The 24,608-nt window shown below is 33.7% G+C and overlaps 2 protein-coding genes across 4 annotated transcripts in view; one reads left to right on the forward strand and one right to left on the reverse strand.

Annotated features, from left to right (window-relative positions):
• CERT1 (ceramide transporter 1) overlaps positions 1–24,608 on the reverse strand; it is a 107,190-nt gene that overhangs the window by 38,563 nt on the left and 44,019 nt on the right. For all 3 annotated transcript variants that reach the window (XM_079145210.1, XM_079145208.1, XM_079145209.1), the window contains exons 4-6: positions 14,939–15,046; positions 13,815–13,953; positions 7,698–7,781 (exon numbers count right to left, since the gene is read on the reverse strand). In XM_079145210.1, the coding sequence (XP_079001336.1) occupies positions 7,698–7,781; positions 13,815–13,953; positions 14,939–15,046 (331 nt within the window). The remainder of the gene's footprint in view (positions 1–7,697; positions 7,782–13,814; positions 13,954–14,938; positions 15,047–24,608) is intronic.
• Positions 18,214–23,393, forward strand: LOC306663457 (cAMP-regulated phosphoprotein 19-like; the record flags this gene model as incomplete). Its single annotated transcript, XM_079143794.1, has 2 exons — positions 18,214–18,237; positions 21,234–23,393. The coding sequence occupies 2 exons, from the start codon at positions 18,214–18,216 to the stop codon at positions 21,579–21,581; spliced, it is 372 nt and encodes a 123-aa protein (XP_078999920.1). The 3' UTR covers positions 21,582–23,393.

Raw genomic sequence — 24,608 nt, forward strand, 5'->3', positions numbered from 1 at the left:
TGCTGGGGATCGAACCCAGGGCCTTGTGCTTACAAGGCAAGCACTCTACTGACGGAGCTATCTCCCCAGCCCTATAAGGCTACCTTTTCTATCATTATTACTTCTTTATTTTCCATTACTCTTACCAAGGTTGCTTTTTTATTACAAATTATCCTTTTTACTAATTATCAACTTAGAAATTCAAAGACGGGGCTGGGGATATAGCTCAGTTGGTAGCATGCTTGCCTTGCATGCACAAGGCCCTGGGCTCAATCCCCAGCACCACACACACACACACACACACACACACACACACACACACACACACAAAACAAAAACAAACAAAAAAAAAACCACAAAAAAACAAAAACAGAAATTCAAAGACATCTGTGTAAGAGAATGTGTGCAACTACTTAAGAATGGGTTCTCACTGCTAAATGTTTGTTAATTTGTATACCTGAGTCAGTGCAAAATGAAAAGGCATCATAAAATATCTTTTGAAAACACCTAAGAAATAAAATAAGTATCTCTTTCACAGCACTTACTACCACCTCAAGTTCTTTTCAGAATGATACAGTTATGTAACAGGTTTTTAAAGTTTTTTTAAACAACTGAAAATAAGGGTCTTACACAATAAGACCACTAAAATACACTTTCCTTATGTAAGGAAACATTTCTCATGTTAGGAAATAAAAGTCATCAAGACAAAACATCATTTTAATTTGCCATTCAATAGGTTTCTCTAGATACAGGTGCTTTTTGATCATAGGTTTCTCTACATATGGATGCTCTGGGTCTCTTATACCTTATAATGCACAACTATATTAATCTCAAAGAAAAAACTTAGGCAAAACCCTTAAGTACTCAATAGTTTTTGATTAGTTTGCTTATCTTTTTTTTTTCGGGTGCTGGGGATCGAACCCAGGGCCTTGTGCTTACAAGGCAAGCACTCTACCCACTGAGCTATCTCCCCAGCCCCTAGTTTGCTTATCTGAATGCCTCCACCGAAGACAGGCTGGGGGCAGGGGGCATATTCAAGAAACAAGGTGACCTGCCTGAATTTTCTCTGGGAAAATGATACCAGGCAGTAAGAGAACACTGAAAGTTTGTAACCATGTGTAAAAAGGGAAGAAATGGAAGAAATTAAAAATAACCTATTAATCTAGATTTGTAAGTACTTAGGTTCCTAAGATTATCATTCAGATCTATAGTTCTTTTAGTTGAACTGTGACCTTACCCATTTGTGCACTCAGAAAATCAAGGAACTTATAAGATAACATAAACATGTCAAAACTAAAAATAAATTCTGACAGAAGCTGAAAGATTTAGAATCCCTTCATTTCCTTAAGACTCTTACACTCTATTTATTTTTACCATGCTACATTTTATTTCCATTTAAACAATGCTTACCACCAATGGATATTCAGAAAAATACAATATAATTAATGCCAATTAATCAAGTTGGTGGCTCTTGAAGATCTATAAAATGTAACAGTTTTAGAGACTGCTTTGACAGCATGAATAGGAACAAGTAAATGCTGGCATCATCAATGTTCCTTGAACAGCCTAGCAAAGAAACAAGAGTAGCCATGTAGGACTGGTAAGAAAGAACAGAAGAGACACTTTTTTGGTGTGAAATATGAAGAGTTTATCAAAGAATAAATTATCTTTCAGCCCTGGCAACAACCTATTCTTTAAAGTATTATTTGAGAGAAAATAGAAAGTAACAATAAAGGTTTTTCTATTTCATTGTAACAGGGTAAACGTGATTTTCACTAACTTTTTCTAAATTTGGATGTATGTCCAAAGAATCTGTACATATTTTAAGCAAAAGATTATTCATTTTTATTGCAATTAGTAAAAACAGTAAACCCAGGTTTAATGGACATGAAAATATGAAATAAGATAATATTCTAAATAGGTAAAGAGGCTGATGCAATTAAGGTAATAATGAAAAAGTTTTTAACTTTTTCTGCCAGGTCTAGAGAGAACAGAGTGCCAGGAATCAAGCCTCTGGCTTGTGCACTCTTGCACATCATTGCAGACAAACTATGGGGGATTTCCTAGTTGTATGAGGAATTTTTCAATTTCCTCCCATGAAATATTCCAAATAATCATGTATGGTGCAGAGTAGAAAGAGATTACTGGAGAAGTCTTTATGAACGTAGAGGATTGCAGCCAGATGCAACCACACCTGTAACCCCAGCAACTTGGGAGGCTGAGGCAGGAGGAGTACAAGTTTGAGGCCAGCATCAGCAACTTAGTGAGACTATCTGAAAATAAAAAATAAGAAGGGTTGGGGATATAGTTCAGTGGTAGAGTACCCTGGTACCCCAGGTAACCCAGGGTAGAAAAAAAAGGAACATACAGAATGGCAACTTTGTTACAACCTCTCTTCACCTGTCCATTAGAACAAAGAGGAAACATGACTGAAGACTACAGCCCTGATAATAACCATACTGGGTTAGACAATCAATTGGTTTGGGATTACTGGTCTGTTTTAGTCAGCTTTTTTACTACTATGACCAAAGGACCAGACGAGAACAATTAGAGGAGGGAAAGATTATTTGGGGGCTCACGGTTTCAGAGGTCTCAGTCCACAGATAGCTGGCTCCACTGCTCTGGGCCCAAGGTGAAGCAGAACATCATGGCGGAAGTGTGTGGTGGAGGAAAGTGGCTCAGGACATGGTACCAGGAAGCAGAGAGAGAGAGAGTTCTCCTCTCACCAAGGACAAAATATATAACCCAAAGGCATACCAACAGGGACCCACCTCCTCTAGCCACATCCTGCCTTCCTACAGTTGCCATCCAGTTAATCCCTATCAGGGGATTAATACACTGATTAGGTTAAAACTCTCATAACCCAATCACTGGACTTCTAAACTTTTTTGCATTGTCTCACACATGAGCTTTTTGGGGATACCTCATATCTAAACTATAACATGGCCTATTTCAGATCTGATTATTCTAACAAAATAAATTGGTTGAAAAACTGAGCTTAAACTAGTCCTGATATGAAAGAGCTGTGAGCTTAAAGGGGGCCAAATATGATTTTGTGATCCAAATTCTTTATTTAGACAATTAATGTACAAGCATGGGTACACAGAATAGGTCTGGGGTGTGGGGGAGACAGGATAGTAATACTGAATGAGCAATGTATGTTCAATTAACACTAAACTTTTTCTCAATGAGATTCATAAAAGCATATTTTGATTTGATAAATCAATATACCTCCATTTTATATTGATATTCTGACAAAATGCTCTTGGAACTTATTTACAAAGTAGGAAGTGACTTAGTTGGAAAACTAGTCAGAAAATATGGTTAGAAATATAGTTGAATATTACAGCTTCAAAATAAAATACATACAAAAACCCTATACAGGTAGCCATCTTCAACATTGATTGCAATTTAATCAAAAGAAATGAGGGTTTAGAAATATTTGGTACAATTTCATGGTAGGTACAAAAAGTCACTATAATAGACTTTAGATTGATTTAATCTAAATTTAGAGTCTCAAAGTTCTGAGTTTATTTAATACATTTTAGACTTTTAAAATATAGCCTTATTGAGATATAATTCCAATACCATAAAACTCACTCATAACACATTCAATTCAATGGTTTTTAGTATATTCACAGTTATAATCAATTTTAGGACATTTTCATCAAAACCCCCTAAAATCCTTCCACCACTTTCCCCAAGTCCTATGTCCCCTGCCCTAGGCAACCACTAATATACCTTCTACCCGTATAATTTGCCTCTTTTGGACATTTCATGAAGACAAATATAAAAGTAGTCTTTTGTGACTGAGTTCTACTTAGCAAGTTTTCAAGGCTGATCCATATTATATAGCACATATCAGGACTTTATTCCTTTAAATGGCTGAATAATATTCCACCGTATGGATATATCACATTTTGTAAATCTACTATCAGTGGATGGACATTTGGGTTATTTCCATTTGGGGCTATTATGAATAATGCTGCTATGAACATTGATGTACAAATTTTTATATAGATGTATGTTTTCATTTTTCCTGCAAAGACCAAGCAGTGGAACTGCTATATCAAATAACTTTAATGTTTAATCTTTTGAAGAACTGCCATGTTTTCCAAGACAGCTGCATCATTTTTCATTCCTACCAGCAGTGTATGAGGGTTCCAATTTCTCCACATCCTCAACACTGTATTTCTTCTTCTAAAATTTTTTTAGTTATATATAATATCAGATTCATTTTGACATAATTATAAAAGCATGAAATATAATTTGCTAATTCAGACCCAAGTACTTCCTATTACTGTATTTCTTTCTGATTAAAGCCACTGTAGTAGACAAATGGCATCCCATTTGTATTTTCCTTATAGCTAATAATGTTTAGGATCTTTTTTTTTTATGTACTTATGTATGGCTACTTGCATATCTTCTTTGGAGAAATGTCTTCAGGTGCTCTGTCCACTTTCAAAATGAGATGTCTATTACTAATTTGTAAGAGTTCTTTATATATTTTAGATCTAAATCATTTATCAGATATATGATATGTAAATATTTCTCCCATTTTGTGAGTTATCTCTTCAGTTTTTTTGATCTTCAGTTTTTTTGATGATATGCTATGAAGCACAAAAGTTTTAATTTTGATAAAGGTAAATTGATCTATTTATTCTTTTGTCACTTTGGAATCATATCTAGGAAGAGTCTGCCTAACCTACAGAAGATTTCTTCATAGAGTTTTTCTTTGATTCATTTTAAGTTAGACTTTTTGTATTTAGTATGATAAGGAATTCAATTTCATTCTTTTATATACGGATATCTAGTTGCTCTGACATCACCTGTTGAAAGATTATTTTTCCTCCCTGATCTGATTTGGCGTGTTGCATAAAATCAATTGACTGTACAAGTGAGGATTTATTTCTGGACTCTCAATTCTATTCAGTTGATCTATGTGTCTGTCCTTATTCCAGTAATACACACTGTCTTGATTACTGTTTCTCTGTAATAAGAAATTTGGAAGTATAAATCCCCACACCATATTGTACCCATAACTGTGAAAAACCGCATTAATGTATATGAGTATTCCAGACATTCTAATTTTGCCCCAAGGACAATTCAGTAAAAATGATTTTAAAGTAATACTGGCATACTTTTTTCCTAAAACAATAATGGTCACACCCCACTTTATGTTAAAAATTTTGGCATAAAATCTGTAACGATTTTGCAGTGAAATACCGTGTTTTGCTCTTTTTTCAAGATTGTTTTGATGATTCTAGGTCCTTGGCATTTCCATGTGAATGTTAGGATTGGCTGTTAATTTCTTCAAAAAGCCTACTGCATTTTAAGGACTGCAATAAATCTGTAGATCAATTTGGGAAGTAGGGACTGCTTAACAATATAAGTATTTTGACCTCTGAACAAGATGCCTTTCCATTTATTTAGGTCTTCTTTAATTTCTTTAATAATGTACTATAATTTTCAAAAGAAGTTGTGTACTTCTGTTGAACTTATGCTTATTTGATTATTTTTGATGTTATTATAAATGAGTGAATACTTAATTGTTCATTTTAAGTATATAAAGTACAATTTATGTTTTATATATTGATCTTACAACCTGTAAACTTGCTAAACACATTTATACTTTTAATAGTCATCAGTGGATTCCTTACACATCTTTATACAAGATCATGGCATCTGTAGAGGCAGTTTCAAATCTGGATGCCCTTTGTTTTCTTATTAAAAAAACATTAAGTATGCTTTTCTTTTGCTTCCTGCATTGTCTGAATTCTTTTTTCTTTTTGGTAAGTAGGGATTGAACTCAGGAGGGTTTTAACACTAAGCCACATCCCCAGTATTTTTCATCTTTAATTTTGAGACAGGGTCTCACTAAGCTGCTGAGGGTCTCGATAAATTGCTGAAGCCGCCTTGGAACTTGTGATTTTTCTGTCTCAGCCTCCCGAGTCACTGGGATTACAGGTGTGCGCCACAATGCCAGGCTCTGATTTTTTCTAATTTGTTGTTTTGGTCAATATCTATCATGTTGGAGTCTTTCTTCTAATGTCTAAAGATTTGGGCTATATGTTCACATTTAAGATTTATGTATTAGAAGCTCTGTATGCATTAGCAGGGCTTTGACTAGTGGCTTCCATGAAGGGTGATCTGGTAGTTGAGAAACCCTTTTCATGGTGAAATTCCCAATCTCTATTTACAGGTCTTTCCTCTGTGGCCATTCAGATTCTCTAGAGTTACCTTCTAATTCTCTGTCATAAAATAATGTCCAGTTGATGACTGAGAGAAGGGAGTTGGGTACTGCATCCTTCTATATGTGGACTTTCATACATTCTGGCCAACACAGTTCTTGGAGATGAGGAGAAGAGGTAATAAGATCACAACAATCAGTATGTATGTACATTTCTAGTTCGTAACTTTACTGATACAATACACCTATTTTTGCTGGGCCAAGTATTCCTTAATCTAGAACTCTTTAGTTCAATTTCTAAAGACAATAAGATTCTGTTCTGTTTTGGAAATGAAGTTGGGATAGCTGAGTGTATGTGGGATGAATGATCAAGCCTGTGAGTTTTAAAACTTTTTTCAATAATATTTTCCTAAATCCAAACAACATACTTGTTCTATTAAAGCATATTATTCATTGTGAAATTAAAATGTACCTGCAAGAACCATCACCAAATAGTCCTCTAATTCCATAAAGATATATTAATCTAGATGACTTGGTAAGTTTCAACATTTTAGCCCAAAGTTAAAAGAACTACTTAACATAATAAATTTTAAGCTAGCAGTTTGCAAGAGTAGCAGAGGAGTAGGCTCTAAGGAAGGAGAGATCATAATGAAAATAAGAAACGTGGAGAGAAAAAAAGAAGGAAAAGGTAGGAGAGAAAGGAGCATTAGATTTTAGCATCCATAGTCCATATTCTAATATGATCTCAAAAAATAGAAAATTATTTCCATGTATGAAACAGTTTTAAAAGTTTCAAAGTATGCTATCACTATAGATTCTACTCCACTTTAAAAAAAAATAATTTCAGCAAAGTTAAGATTTTTTTTTCCTGCAAAGTCTTTTTTTTTTTTTTTTGTATCTTAAAGACTTTCAGAAATCCATTTTAGTTTTTTCTTAGGAATGTCAAAAGAAGAGCACTGGCTATAATTCACAATATCCAACAATTCTGAATTCCTCCAACTGGGTTAGCCATTATAAACAGAGCAACAATCAATAAGCCAGGATGTGAAATAAACCACCCTTCTCCTGGGTATATAAGCAATTTTACTGGGAAAATGAAGCTATTTCAGTAATTTTCCTTTAGTAATATTTATTACTTTTTTTGACACCACTTTATCAAATGAAGAACTGTTAAACAACAACAACAAAAAATACACTTTAAATAAATGTTTAAGTTTCATAACAATACTTCCCCTTTAAGAAAAAACTTCTTCAGTACTAGAAATTAATTTTGTCGGTACTAATGAAGAAAATGGGCTAATATCTGGAATTTAGAATGAGCTTTAATTAGACGTGAGTAGCCATTATTATATAACATCAAAAGGTGTATTTTACCTAAATGATTTTTCTTAGATATTTTAACTTGGATCCAAGAGTTTCACTGCTTTTTAAAAATTACTCAGTTAAGAATTATTCTTTGTTATACAGTGAATTATATAACTTTAGAAAGAATATATTATTCAGCTGAGTGGGAATATATATTACTTACATTTTTCCTTATTGCCATTGGTACTGTGCAAGAATTCTCCATCAGAACGTGTTGTAGGGAAGTCATCTTCGTCATCTTCTACCACTAAATAAAATACATTTAAGGATATTAGATTTTAAAAAGAAATCAATTATATTATTCTTATGTTCAACTGAATCAATTACACTCTAGAGTGTGAGTATAAGAGTTTATTCATCTTTTATGCTTTCACTGTTTATAAAGGTATACTCAATAAATATGCTATGGAATGTCATTAAATACATTATTTTAAAGCTGTATCCATTCTCAACGGGGACGGGATGATTAATAATTTAGTTTTCCCATCTCCTCCTACCTAGGTTGAGGCTAGGAAGGAGACCGAGGGCTGCAAAAGGATATTTACATGCAGTAGGGACCTTAGTCTCTTGGAGTTCTTAAATCTCCTATTTTTGTATATGCAAGCAAAATAAAACTACTTCAAGATGTGATATCGATTTTCATTTATCCCAATATACATGAGTACATGAATATCCCATTTAACTTATCCAAGTAAAGAAAAAGAATTGTTTAAAATATCCATATTAGGTGTATAAGGTATGTATATGGATTTTATTTATAGCCTTGAGTCCTATCCTAAAGATAAATCATTATGCACATACAAATATTTCAGAAATCCCAAACCCAAAGTACTTCTGATACTAAGCAGTTTTTGGATCAGCAATAGCAACCTGTATTATTTTTTGAGATACTCTCTACCAAAGCAATCTTCATTCTAAACTAGAGTCTTACACACTGCCTGTATTTCTTCACCTAGGAGTACCTTGATCCTGCAAGGAGGATCAAAGTACTTCTCTTATGAATATGAAGCTCAATTTGATACCTTATTCCCTCCTTTGATAAAATGGTAGAAATTACCACCTAAAATACCTTTTTTTCTGTACTGCCATTTTCTAATTACTGGACTAATTCATTTTTCATTGAAAAATTTGCTATTCATTTAAAAATAAAATTTTCAAATCATAACCTATTATTTACCTTGCATTCATTTCTACCCACAGATGACATCAATATCCAATGGACATTTTTCTTTTCCGTTTTTATCATTCTTTTTTGGAAATGGGTCCCCACCAGACCCACTTTTTTTTTTTTTTTTTTTTTTTGCGGGGGGGGGGGATACTGGGGATTAAACGCAGGGATGCTTTACCACTGAGTTTTATACATTGCCAAACCTTTTTATTTTTTGAGACTGGGTCTCCCTAAGTAGCTCAGAACCTTACTAAATTGGTGAGGCTGGCCTCAAACTTGCAGTCCTCCTGCCTCAGCTTCAGTCTCAGTCTTCTGAGTTGTTGAGATTACAGGTTATGTACCACAGCACCTGATCCATTTGCACCATTCTAACAGGCTTCACTACCCATATTGATGCTTCTGCAGATACCTTAATCCCAAGAATAACCATTTTCACAGAATCTATTTTTTTTTTTTTTTTGAGCTTTATGGTTATACATAGTAGCTGGGTTCATCACAACAAACTCATACACTTGGGTCTTTATCTCTTCAATCGATTGTATGTATGGTTAATTCTAAGAAATCCATTAACATAGCACACTGCTGTTTTAAAATCAGTACTCACAACTGGGTGTGGTAGCACATGCTGTAATCCCAATGACTGGGGAGGCTGAGACAAGAAGATCACAAAATTGAGGCTAGATGGGTAACTCAGTGACACCTATCTCAAAACAAAAAATCAAAAGGGCTGGGAATTTAGATCAGTGGTAGAGTGCTTCAGGGTTCAATCCAATATTAAAAAAAAAAAAAAAATACTTATCTTTGGATAAGATGTTGACATTCATTCAATACCATCCTAATGAACTGTTAAGTACTTTTAAGTAGTTTGTACTTCATTTGCCTCATTGGTACTACTCTGAGTTTTATAAAATTACTTTTCATATCTTTAACTCTATAGTTAGCTACTCCTATATTTTCTTCATTATCCATGATACAAATTCTCGACTTTATAATCTCCAAGCAAGCCTACAAACTACACATGGCTCGATTATCCATCAACTAAACCTTCAAGTAAACCCAGATATAAAACTTCAAATTTAGAGTTGTTAAATAAGGCTCTAAAACCAAAGACCCATCTCACTTTAAAAAAACATTCATCTTTCTCTTCAGCTGGTTGAGAAAGAAAATGAATTTTTAAACAATTACTCTGGGCTGGAAGGTAGCACTGGGGTAGAACACTTTACAAATTACTAATAAGAAAATTAAGTTTTAGATTGAATACCAACTTAGCTTGGGTTTAACAGTCTCAACCTAATAGCCTAATAACAACAAACAGGGATTTTCAACCTTTTTTTTGGCCCAATGTTCAATATATAAAACTGATGAAAACAAGAGTTAAGTGGTGAAAATAGTGGCCTTCCCTATTTGCTTCCTAACAAAGCACTCCTTGTCCATCTTTGAGGCAATTTTAATGAACTCTTAGGGACACAAGACATGATTTGAAACCACTGTCTTAATACATATCCTCCATTCTGATCAGAATGGTCTCCTTTACCATGATCAAATCAATTATCAAATCATCTTCGGATCTTGCACTTCCTGCGTTCCCATACCTCTGCAACAAACTGAATTAACCATCTTAATAACAGTAGCTATTATTTCTTAAGTTTTTGCTATTACACAGAGCTAACATATTCATATTTTATTCTCATAATCCTAAGTGCTGGGCATAAGCGCCATGTGGTAGTCAAGGAAACAGAAGTTGAGAAATGTTAAATAATTTACTTCAAATCATTAAATTAACAGTGAAAAGAAGAGAACAATTACTTTTAATGTGGCATATATGTCTTGTTTTCAAAATCAAACAATATATTTATATAAGAGATAATGTCTTCTACTTCTATAATCCCTAGTGCATCTAGACCTAAAGGGTTAAGAACATGTGTGTGTTGGGTGGGGGGTGGTGATGGTGATGAAGGGTCAGGCTCACTTATTAGTAATTCTGACAAAACATTTTATATGAAAACACTGAATACTTAATATAAAAAAGTTTGTGATTATCATTTCAATATAAAATGAAGAACTGTAATTCCTAAAATTATTGAACTCAATGACTTAGTTTTGGTAATTTAATGAAAGTGCACCACAGAGATCCTTAGACTAAGGTCAGCAACTCTGAATTCTCAAAGCAAGAAACTATAGTTCATGTCCTTATTTCACCTTTACCCAGCATGCAGTCTTTAAAAAAATCATACCACATTTATGTATATCAAAGTGCATAAATGCATTCTACTGTCATGTATAACTAATTAGAACAAATTTTTAAAAACCCCAGCCATTTCTTAAATTGCTATTTGTAAGGAAACCAGTTCTTATGGGCTGAATTGTGTTCCTTCCCTCAATTCCTATGCCAAAGTCCTAACACCTTGTACCCTAGAATGTGACTATATTTAGAGATTAAATAAATGAAAATGAAGTCACCAGGTGCACCCTAATCCAATAGACTGGTATCCTAATAAAAAGAGGAAATGTGGACACACACACAGACATAAACACAGATGTGAAAACACATGGAGAACAGCCAAAGAGGCCTAGAACAGATCTTTCCCTTAATATCCCTGGAAGAAATCAATGCTGCCACCACCTCAATTTCAGAATAGTAAAAAAATATATCAGTGTTTAAGTCATCTACTCTCTGGTACTTATTGTTATGGTAACGCTAGCAAACTAAAACATTAGTCTATGCTGTTGCTATTTTCAAACATGTAACAGAAAGGATTCAGAGTTCAGTTTAAAAATTATTTTCCAAGTTTTCCATGCATGCCAACTTTTACTTCTTCCATCATCACTTTTTGTCACTTAAATATTATAACACTGTTAGTGTAAATAATTTGAATATAAACAAAAAACTCAATTCTGTATGCATCCTGTTTTTTTAAAGGGTTATTTATTTGCAAACAAAAAAAGATAATATGTAATGTTTAATTTGATAAAAAGGTACACTTATTTTTTAAAAAGAAAACAAAAAGAAAAGAAGAATGGTAGAGAAAAAAAAAACCTGAAATGTTAAAAAAAAAAAAAAAACAAAACTTAATGTATATCAAATATAAAGAATTTCAAGGTACTTAATTTTGACACAGGAATACGATTTCCGCTTCGGGGCAAGAGGAAATAAAAAACAACTGAATTTACTCTAGCATGAATCTAAAAAAACTGAATAATGTAAGTGAAACAACGATTTCCTTTCTTTCTTTCTTTTTTCTGGGGCAGAGGGAGAGTACCAGGGTTGCTCTATACCACTGAGCTATATCCTGTCCTTTCTATTTTTTATTTTGAGATAGGGTATCACCAAGTTGCCAAAGCTGGCATTTGAACTTCCAACCTCTCCTGTTCTCAGCCTCCTGAACTGCTGGGATTAGAGGTGTGTTGCACCACACCTGGTCAAACAATGGTTTTCAAGATATTAGGCAATAAATGATGGTGATCCCCCAGAGAAGGGAAACAAAAGATGTGAGCTCTATGATAGCTCCAGCTCACTGACCTGGGAGTTTTTAGGCTATAGAAAAAGAATCGAGAACCCACGGAAGAACCCAGTAGACTCCTGAGATGAAGAGATGGAGCCGAGAGTCCAAACAAAGGTAACTAGAATTCTCAAGGAGAGTACTATAAAGGAGAAAGCTACACAGAGAACATTAGCCATCAGGAGGTATCCTTTAAGTATCCAGCAGAGTACTCACAGTACACACAGATGAAGGAACCACAGAAGCCAGGTACAGAACCTTTGAAAAGGATTCCAAGGAACAATATTCAAACCTTATGTGAGGGTAGAGAAGAGTACCTGTTCCCACAAGGCAGACTGGGAAGCCTCCTAATTCAAAGGAAGCTGGTTGGAAAACTCAGACAAGTTTTGTCTTAATAATGGGGGAAAAAAGGGAAATATATTATTGAAAATATATTATTGAAAAGTTCTGATGCTATACATAAAGGGGCATAATATTACTTGAAGGCAGAATGTGCTATATATGCAAACTATAAACAATATACAATTAATATACAAACTGCAAACCCTAAAGTAGCCACTAAAATAACATAACAGTTATAGCTAAGAGGCTAACAAAGGAGATAAATGTTGTTATTAAAAAAAAAATCAAAAGGAGGAAAAAGGGAACAAAAAATACAAGAAGAATTTGAATTCAGAGTATATACTTTTAGCAAGACCAAGAAACAAAACCATGCCAAGTGACCTAGTTATACTAGTGATAAACTTAATGCTAGTTAGTACTACAACAAAAAAGTATTTATTTTTGTCTTCACAGTAAATTAAGAAAAAAATTGAAGGACATGTCTATTGAGTTTAGCAACATCTTCAGCACAAGCAAAGGGAAAGTAATTTTAAATCTCAAATTAAAGTTAAATGATGAGAACTGGGGTTATAGTTCAGCGGTAGAGCATCTGCCTAGGATATTGTGAGGCACTGGGTTTGATCCTCAGCACCATATAAAAATAGATAAATAGAACAGAAAGGTATTGGGTCCATCTACAACAATAACAAAAAAGTTAACCAATGATCCATCTGATCTTTCTTTTCGAACACTCACTAAAACTAATTTTAAATGTATATATAATGAAGAAGGTTTCTTCTATGAAAAAAAAGGGCAGAAGGAAAGATAAAGAGAAAAAAGGGTTGAAGAAAGATTAAACAAAAAAAGACAGTGAAAGAAAGGAGAGTCAAGGAGGAACAAAAGGGAGAGAGGAACACAGAAAAAGAAAGGAATCAACTGATTCCAGATATGAAGAATTTAATATATGCTTGCACCCTGTAAGACTCATCAAGGGGTAAATTTATTAGACATAATTATGTAAAATGCTCCATATTATCAATATACCAGATACTATTTTTTAATTGAATAAAGAGTATCACTTAAAAGTCTTCAAGAGTATCTGGTATGGATGATCATAAAAGAATTTGAACATGTACTCAAGTTACATTTATGCTGGGATCTGTTACACGGGGAGTTTGCAGCAAAAGTGACTATAGTCACCTTTATTACTTAAAGACATTACCCGTTAAGATCAAGAGGCTTTAAATCCATTCATTCTCCAAGTAAAAATAGTGGTAATAGCCTAATTAACCTTTATCCCTTTGAAGTTCATCCTTGGAGACAGCATCAGCACAGGCATCAAAGTACTTCTGGAGAGTATCAACTTGTCTGCATAGGATGTCTCTAAAGGTTTCCATTTCAGCCAATTTCTCCCGTAAACTGTGGCCTTTCTGCATGACACAAAAAGGGAAGGCACTGTAATTCAAGTGAAACAAAACTGGACTTTACTTGGTCCTATGATACTTTATCACCATTTAAGGTATGTACCTTGCCACTAAAAGAATGGATAAAGAATGCTACCAAGTTCAAGGTCATACTTCCAGGAATAGGCTTGAAGCTGATTAATCTAGTGACTTGATAATGATAAACCTGTAGGATATAAGGTAATAATGTGTGACAACTTGCTAATAATTTTTTTTTTTGTACTGGGGGGTGAAACCAGGGGCACTCTACCACTAAACCACATGTTCAGCCCTTTTGATTTTTTGTTTTGTGGTGTTACTAAGTTGCAGAGGCTGGTTTTGACCTTGTGATTCTCCTGCCTTGGCCTCTTGAGTTGCTAGGATCACAAGTGTGTACCGCCATGACTAGCTCCAACACAACGTTTTAATATTTTTAGACATTGTGAGGAGAAACTGACAGACTTTGAAATGGGAAAAAATATTCCTGGATGTACTTGTACAGTATATGTGAGAGTCCTTTAGGAAACCTCATGGGAGGGTGACAAGAATCACGTAAAAGTTTTGCCTTTTTTTGCATTTGAGCTATTTTACAATTCTTCAAGTAGAAAACTAAGTTATGGATGTGATTCTGGTCCATGAAGATGCAAAGTAACTCTGTCCTTCAAAGAGGTGTTGTTCGCCTGTGTATATTGATCAGTTTCATTTTAGTATTGATCAAATTCATTTTAGTATTCTTTAGAGTCTCCTTTGAAACAGTTTTTATATTAATATTTTAGCTCATTAATAAGTGAAATAAAATCTTATATATGTTCGTTCTGAGTCATGATTTTACTCCTTAAATTTATTTTATAACAAATTCAAATTACATTGTAGAAAAGTTCTTTCAAAAACCTATCAAATAAATTTGGATCACAACATCTAATACTAAAGTCAAGTTATGTTGCCTTAACTTAAAACATTCATAAACTCAAACCTTGAATGAAGAGGTGGATGTTGCAGAATAGCCACTTGCTCCAGACACCAGTGATACCATTGAGCCATGTCGACGCAAGCTAGATTCAGATCCATATCCTGATTCAGTCTAAGAAGGAAATGAAGTACATGAAAAAATTTTTAAATAAAAAATTTTAAGAGAAAACAAAGAAATCAACAAAGTTATTATAACAATAGTGAGCTGTTTGGATTCACACAAGACACAATCCACTGACGTAAGCAATTCCTTTTAATACCTAACTGCCATCTAATTTAGAAATTTATTGAATAAATACTACATGCTGGGTTAGGAGGCTGAGTGTTTAAAAATATGAAATATAGAAGTGTTTAATAATAGTCTCTTTCCTATTAGTAACTATGAAAAAAGTCAATTTCATAGACTCAAAGTAGAAAAGTAGTTACCAGAAACTGAGAGAGGAATAGAGTCAGTATTTGATGAGTACAGTTTCAGTAGGGGAAGATGAAAATGTTCTGGAGATGCAAGGTAGTGATGGCTGAACAATTGTGTTAATGTACTTAATGCCACAGACTGTATACTTAAAAATGGATTAAATGGTTATTTTATATTATGCATATTTTACTGTAATTTTAAAAAATGAATAGGACAAAAGATCATAGGAAAACTTCCAGCCCTATTTCTTTATAGATGAGTCAGTTATCCTGACAGCTCAACTATCACTGCCCCAGTTAAGTTTCTTTTATACCAGGTAGTTTGTCTCTTTACTTTTGACCATTCTTCTTTTTTTGGTACTAGGGATTGAACCCTGAGGTGCTCTACCATTGAGTTTCATCCTCAGTCCTTTTAATTTTGAGACAGTATCTTAATAAATTGCCCAGCTGGCCTCAAACTTGCAATCCTGCCTCAGCTTCCTGAGTTTCTGGGATTATAGGGTTGTGGCACTCTGTTCAGCTATTTTCAAAAGTTCTTTCATAACACATTATAGTTGTAGGATTTACCAATGAATTATAACAGTTTACATTTAATTACTACTTGACTTAGATCTTTATGGAAGAAGACTGCATCTTTTTCATTTCTATAGCCACCTTCAAAGTTCATGCACAAAGAAAAGTTGAATTTTGTGTCTATTAAGCTTTCACACCATGGAACCAAGTGGAACTTCTGGGTGAATAGGTATAGGTTCAGTGCTGTGGTAATACATTTCATTTTAAAAGGACTGGTATTTTTCAGACCATCAGTTTGATACTGTACCTTCTTTAATACAAATGCAGTACTAGTAAGATAAAGGAACTAAATGTTTGAAAAAAATTACTTCCGTGTACCTAAAATCATGTGTTCTGGATCTCTGATGCTTTCCTCTGTTACTTTTAAAAAGCAGAGGGAATCAAATGTGTCTGTGGAGCTGGGCACACCCCTACAATCCCAGTGACTCAGGAAGCCAAAGCAGGAAGATTCAAAGTTTGAGGTCAGCCTGAATAAATGAGCAAAATCCCATCTCAAAATAAAAAATAAAAAGGGCTAGAGGGTATAGCTCAGTGGTAGAGCACTGCTGGCTTCAATCCCTAGTAGGTAAAAGAAAAGAAATGCTTCTGTGGAAAAAAATCAAGGTATTTGTATTACATCATTTAACAGAATATCATGTCCATTAAGATTTTAAATAGGCATTTATATTTAACAGTTTTTCTTCATTTGAATGTAGGAAAAATCCCATTTCTCAAACATTCAAAATTTTTAATATTAGAGATCAGTACAGAAAACAAAGGAACAAAAAACTACACTATGTATTATTTTAATCACAGTCACTAAATTTAAGAGGTAAAATAACATCTAATTACTTTTGGTATCAAACTTATAGCAACAATTAGAAATTGTTTTAGCTTACTTGATTCTCAAGATTAAGATTATAAAACATTAAAATTACATAGAACATGTTTTCTGTGGAAAATATACAAAGCACAGGATGTCAGAAATTACAGACAAGATAAATATCCCCAACTTCCCTACCAGGAGATAAACAAAATGTCCCAGAGTTATTTTTATTGGGGGTGGGGAGAGGTGTACCAGAGATTTAACCCACAGGTGCTTTACCACTGAGCTATATTCCTAGGTTTTTTGTTTTTACTTTGAGACAGGGTCTCCCTAAGTTGCTGAGGTTGGTCTTGAACTTGCGATTTTTCTTTCTCAGCCTTCTGAGCTGCTGGAATTATAGGTGTGTATCACCGCACCCAACACAGTTCTTTAAATAGCCTGACTTTTTCTGTTACCTCAGAACTGTAGGAGCCATGGTCACCAAAAGTCTGGTTACTGCCACAATTAAGTGCCTCAAAGCTATTAAGAACTGGAATCATATACTCCATAAGTTCATTCAAATATTAAAAAAAAAATGAAAAAGAAAAGGAAAGAGCAATGGGAAAAGAACAGAGATTAGAAGTAGGATTAAGTGGTAAGAAATTGAAAAGAGGAATGATACCCTGAAGATACAACAGTGACAGTCTCAAAGCTTCAGCAAACTTGCTGTCAACTACCAGCATCAATAAGACAGCTTTGATAAAGAAAAAGAAGCGGGAGGGGAGGAAAAAGAAAAGGAAAAGGAAGAGAAAGCAGAGGGTGTGGAAAGGAAGAGGAGACATTCAAAACAAAAAGCTATACAGCTATGAAAAAGAAATGAATATCATTAGGCAAAGACATTAGAAATGTATTCATATAAAAATGAACAGCCTCTTAAAATTCAACTTTCAGCACACACCAGTCACCAAAGTAGAACTGTCACACTTCGATGATGCTTGCTTATAACCCATTCTATCTATAAAAGGTATCTTTAAATATGTAAGACTAGATGGAATCAGAGTTCTTCTCCAAGACTTACACCATTCTATATCCCTCCCATCCCCCACATTACTGGGGGCTGAACCCAGGGGTATTCTACCACTGAGCTAATCTCCAGCTCTTTTGATTTTTTATTTTGAGACAGGGTCTCACTAAGTTGCCCATGTTAGCACTGAACTTGCAATCCTGCCTCAGCTTCCTGAGTAGTTGGGATTAAAGTAGGGATGTACCTGCATCACTACACATAGCTACCACTCCACATCTTAAAGAGAAACAGTAAAATAAGTATTTTGGTGACTAGAAAACTATTAATAGAAGGACAAAATATGAATTCACAATAAGGGGGAGGCAAGAGAAGAATAGAGGTACTCTGGATTAGACAGAGGGGAGTAAAGGGAGAGGAGGGGGCATAATGGTAGGAAAGATAGTAGGATGAATGGGACACTATTACCCTATGTGCATATGATTACATGACTGGTGTTACTCTACACCAGGTACAACCAGAAGAATGAGAAATTATTCTCCATTTATGTGTCAAAACGCATTCTACTGCCATGTATGATTAGAACAAATTTAAAAAAAGGATAAAGCATGAACTTGATTACAGGTAAATTATACCTCAAGAAAACTGATTTTAAAAGGTAAAACTAATCTATGACAAAACAGAGCAGATCAGGGTGCAGTGAAAGCACTGATCATAAAGAGGTACCAAGAAAATTGTAGGGGTACAGAGTATATTTGTTAAAACTCAAACCGTGCAGTTAAAATAGGTACATTTTAAGAATGTAAATTATACTCAAATAAGACTGATAAAGAAAAAAGTAAGCATATTTAAATATCATAGAATTGTACCAAAGGGAATCCTAATTATAGCAATAGAACGGTTCACACAAAAAATAAGACTTCCTATCAAATAATGAGACTCTGAAAGTACTGAGCAAAGGTGTCATGCGTGATCTTTCACCTTAAATGGCTCTAGTATCTTTGTCCTCTCTCTTTTCACAATAATGCTAACTTTATCAGTGTAGCATTTCTATATTTTAGTTGTCTTTGGTAAAGTTTTCCTGTTCCATTTAAACTTAGAGGACTAGAAATAGAAATAGGAACAATCTTTGTAATAGATGACAAATATAAGGATTTCAGAAACTAAAGTATCTCAGATACTTAAGTGTGACTCATTTCTAAATAGAAATTAATCTGAATTACCTATCTAAATCCAACTCCTTATATTTACGATCCAATTTTATAATATTAAACATTTTGGACATCCTATTGAAAAATACTTAAAATCCAACAATTTGAAATTTAAATTCAAATGATTCTATCATCACCATTTACTTGTTCATACAAATGAGTCTCAGAACAAGTCAAACTATTGATTTTCTTAAAGGTCTAAAATAAACACAAACATTATAGTGTTATTAACTTTTTTTTTTGCTATACAACTTCTTATATCTCTATTTATCTACTTCCACTATTTCAAAATAGGTAACATCTTACAACAAAGACATGATAAAACCAAAGTCCATTTACAGCAATATTGATGCAACACGTTAAGTAATAGATAATGTTTATATTGTGAATAGTTCACTGTAACTATTTCTAACTAATTTCATTTAAATAAACTCCAAGATAAATTACAGAAATCATTCCAAAGAAAAAGAAAATACTATACACTCATGAATCCCAATTCTACTGTTATTCAGTATAAATAATGAAGATTCATGGCTCTTCTTTAGTAACTAATATAATTTTAATTTATAATCAAAATGAGTCACAAAGAAATAAAGAATTATCATTATATTAAAGAAATACTTTAAATTGATTATCCTTAGATACAGTTCTAAATTTGCTATTTGCTTTAGATTTCTCTCAAAAATCAAATTTATCATAAAAGATATGTTAAAAAAAAAGTTGACATAGGGGACAAAAATAACTTCAAGAGAGAAGTTAGTGAACTATTTTGAAAAGTAGCAATGCTTGACACATCTATTCTGGCTTCCAAGATGTTGACTTTGAAAGCAATAACACTAATTTGAATTTGTTTTTTAAGGGTGGAATGGAGGAGTAAGGAAATAAGGATGAAAATGGGAAGAAATTACTTTATGGTCACACACATTATGACACAGCTAAATGTTCTTTTCTGTTCAAACTTAATACTTAAATAAAAAAAACTATAAAATGCTTTCAAAATCTCATTGGTACAATTTTAGGGGTAATATTTTAAAAGCATGCTTGCTTTTTCTTAATCCCACTCACTGCTCCTCAAGAAAGAAGTTGCACTCCTTCACAACCTCTAATCACTGATAGAACGAAAAACATCAAATTCTACCCAAAGTTAATAATGTGGAATTCAAAAACAGTTATCACAGAAATGTTTTTTCCTTTCAAAAAAATCTGCCTTAAGCCCTCATACAAATTGTTTTGCAAAAAAATTCTTTCCCAAATTTGCTAGTGTTTGTGTAAGTAGAGTTCCTGAACACATTTTGCATAAACCTGAAATGCCATTTTGGTTCAACGAAAATTTATAGAAAGAATTCCACACAGAATAAGGTTAACTTCTAAATGCCACAATGAGACTACCTTTGTTATATTAAAGCACTCTTCATTTAAAGAAAAAAGGGGGATGGACCTCTTGGCCAGTAGAGGGAGTCAGAAGCATTTTTCAAATGTACGCTTGGGAAACTGATACAAAGGTTACTACTGGTCAAAGTACAACAGTAACCTTTGGATTAATTCCTTTTAGGTAAACCTTTATCCTGTATACCTTTACATTTTAAAAACATTTAAAAGTATTTACAAATTATAGCTTATAGTTTATAAAGTAATAAATTTAGTAACATAGTAGAAATGCCTAAAAACTGATTTGAAAAAATTCCCTTGAGTCACAACTAATCATAGTTTAATCATATGGGAGATAAATATTAGTCCACCTATGCCCTAAAAGAAGTGGTATAAAATACAGCAAAAAGGTTGGCTTTTTAATTTTTTAATAGCACTTACCTTTTGAAATATTTATTTTTTCCTAGTAACAATCTCTAGCAAGAAGCAAAGCAAGGAAATTGAGAAAGAAATTAAGTAACTTCCTCATGCTGTCAGAAATTACTTAGTTATTAGTGACACAGTTCCTCTTTCTCCCCTGTCCTGTCCAAGTACACTATCTGTCTCCATTTTAATAAAGGAAAGAGGGGGAAAAAATATTCAATATCACCATTCAAAGAACTACAACTGCCCAAACACAATATGGTACTAAAGAAGAGGAGGAAACATAGCAGCTACCCTTTCTTTCTCTAAGATTTCAGACCTTTCTTTCTTGCACTTATAGAGCTTTTGATTCTATAATATATTTCTATATTTATAGGGTGGGAGAATTAAAATAGATTTATCAGAAAGCTATTAAGTCCACACTATGTACCATAAGTTGTTTAGGAACCCAATCTGGGGTAAGAGGAAGGGCTAGGTTGTGGCACAGTTGGAGGAGCAGGGCTAGGCAGAGGAAGTCCCTGAGGTGGAGGGGAGGACAACGGCGGCGGTGGGTGGAGGGCAGAAGGAAACAGAAGATAAAGTGACTAGTCCAGAAAAAGCTGAAGAATCAAAATTAAAAGCAAGGTATCCTCACCTGGGATCAAAGCCTGGAGCTTCATATTTTTTAAGAAAACAATTGCAGAAAGGGCAAAAATATTTTGATTTTGGGAATTACAATATGGCAAAAGCACAAAGAACAAGCAAGTTCCTACTGGCAGCCTGGGATAAGACAGGTCACTGTGACCACATTCCTACTCCACAGGACCTTCCTCAATGGAAACCATCCCTTGTTGATAGCAAGCTGGCTGCCTAATTAAAAGAGCTGACCAGCAATAATTTTCTAATTCTCATTATTTCTCCTCATATGTTATTTATCCACTTTTTATTCCTTTCATTCACTTAAGTCATTTGAGACTGACGGTTTTGCAGGTGATAGTGTGTGCTACTGTAAGGGAATATACATGTGTAGAGGTTTTGAATAGTTTTAACAGTGCACTGATAAAAAGGACATGTTAGAGCAACATAAGTAATCTACTAGAAAATATCTGTATACATTACCTAACTCCAAGTGTAGATTCCAACAAGTAACAAGCAAATTTTATAATTTTAGTATTTCGGTCTTCCTCACTTCATCTTAATTATAGCTTTGTATGTTACTCTTATTTAATGTAACCTCTGTATTGATTTCTTCTGTATTTTCCTTTTAAATTTTGTGAAACAAAAGTTTAATTAAGATCACAAGTTGGAAGAGAAGTCACATAATTCAAACATAAACAGAAGGGACTTCAAAAGATTCGTATAACTGTGCTTGAACTTGAATGGCCTTAAACCTGTTTCAGCTTTAACAATAGAATTTTACTTGGGCAATATTTGCCCATTCTGATGTAACTTATGACTTCAGTGTTTAACAGGTGCCACTGAAGCTAGTATTCTTATTTAGTTCTGTAGTGCCAAATATCTTTTCGTTGTTGAAGAGGTGAATGAAGTATGCATGTGCATCAAATGTTGAATTCATTTTTGTGCCATTTTTGAAAATAATTTTGCACAACCTAAAAAAAAAAAAAAAAAAAAAAAAAACCCAGTCTATGGCACAAAAGGTAAATCTAAATAAACCTACATTGATTACATTGATACTCTGAAATTCTTTTTTATTTTCCTTCCAGTACTGGTGGGTTAAACCCAGGGGCACTCTACCTAACTAGCTACCTACCTTTTTTGTTTTTTGAGATGGTGTCTTGCTAAGTTGCAGAGGCTGGTCTCAAACTTGTGAGAGTCCTGCCTCAGCCTCCCAGGTCACTGGGATTACAGGTATAAGCCACTGTGCCTAAATCATCTGTTTTTCCTTTGTGGGAGTCTAGAGGTCTTTTTCTCTTAGTGACATTAAAATGGATGAAACAACTACATAAATAAAAATGAGGCCATTTAAAGGAAGTCTGGTAAACATTTTCCCACTCTAGCTACAAAAACAAATACTATAAGGGAGGTTGTTTTTGTTTTGCTTTGAGAGAAGAGCTAATGAAATATTTGAGTAATTTAAAATGGATATTTTATATACTAATTCCTGAAAGCTATCCTGGAAATTATAAACACAAAAAACAAGAGTAAAAGCTAATATTTACTTTGCACCAGACATCGCTGATACTAAGTGCTTTAAGAGCATTTATTTCATTTAATTCTTTAATAGCCGATGTAACATAGGAATATATCATTATACTCATTTTATAGGTGGTTTTGTGTAATGTCTTCTGAATCACACAACTATGAAATAAGGAAACTGGAATTCAATTCCAGATTGAAGTGCTAATGACACTAGCCATTAGGCTATGCTGCCTCAATAGCTAAACTGTGCTTCTACTTCTCTCAAATTCTTTTTTCACTCTTTCCATTGATATTTCCTAGTTCTGGTCCCTAAGTATCTCATTTGGATTAATCTACAAGGTTTCAATGGGTTTTAGACTTGTCCTCCTCAAAATTTTCCCTAGTGCAGAGTAGTTCTTTAAAAACAGACATTTAATTCTTTCACTTGTTTTAAATCCTGTTCAGCTCCCAATTTCTCTTAGGGCAAATGCATACATTACTTATAAGGAAGGTCTTGTTAGAAGCAGAAATACAACTAAACTATCAGTCTTTAGCATATAGTTGTTGTAAGAAGATATTACCTGTTCTAAAATAGTGTAACTATCTTAACCATTTCTAAGCAGAGTTTGGTAGTTTTATGTCCACAATGTTGTGCAACTGATCTCCAGAACTTTCTCATTATGCAAAACTGAAACTGTATCAATTAAACAACTATTTCTCCCTTCTCTCAGTACTTGGCAAAAACTACTTTCTGTCCCTATGAATTTATTATATAAGTAAAATCACACAGTATTTGTCTTTCTGTGACTGGCTAATTTCACTTAGTGTGATGTCGAGCTTCATCCATGTTGAAACATATTGCAGAATTCCCTTCCTTTTTAAGACTAATATTCCATTATTAGGATATAACACATTTTGCTTATTTAATTCATGCACTGATGTATACTTGGGTTGTTTCCATGTTTTAAATATCGTGAAAAATGCTCCTATGAACATGGGTGTACAAACATATCTTTAAGAATCCTCTTCTGATTCTTTTGGCTTTATAACAGAAGTACAATTGCTGGATCATATGATAATTCTCTTAATTTTTTGAGGAATTGCCATACTGTTTTTTCACACTGGCTTTACTATTTCACATTCCCACATAAAGATTCCAGTTTTTCCAGATCTTTGCCAACACTTTTTTCTTTTTGGATAGTAGACAAATGGGTGTGAGGTGATATCTCAGAGGAGTAATGATCTGTAGTTCCCTAATGACTAGTGATGTGGAGTACCTCTGGATTGTGCTTATTGGCCACTTATTTATTTATGTTGAAGAAATTACTATTCAAGTCTGTGGTCCATTTTAAATTTTTTTGTTGTTGAGCTTTAAAACTTCTAAAATAGGATATGGACATTAATTCCTTGTCAAATAAATGATTTGCAAATATTTTCTCCCATTCTGAGGTTTTCCTTTTTGTTGTTATGTCTTTTGATACAGAATTTTTTTTTGCCATGTAATCCAGTTTGTCTATTTTTTTCTTTTGTTCCCTTAGACTCTGGTGTCATATCCAATAAATGACTGCCAAACCCAATGTTGTTAAAACTTTTGATCTGTTTTCTTCAAAGAGTGTATTATTTTAGGTCTTACCTTTAGATCTTTGATTCATTTTGAGTTAATTTTTGTATATAGTGTGAGGCAAGGTCCAACTTCACTCTTCTGAATGTGCATATTCAGCTTTCCTAGCACTATTTGTTGAAAAGTCTATCCTTTTTCCTG

The sequence above is a fragment of the Sciurus vulgaris genome (assembly GCF_902686455.1).
Source record: "Sciurus vulgaris genome assembly, chromosome: 6".
Classification (NCBI taxonomy): Eukaryota; Metazoa; Chordata; class Mammalia; order Rodentia; family Sciuridae; genus Sciurus; species Sciurus vulgaris.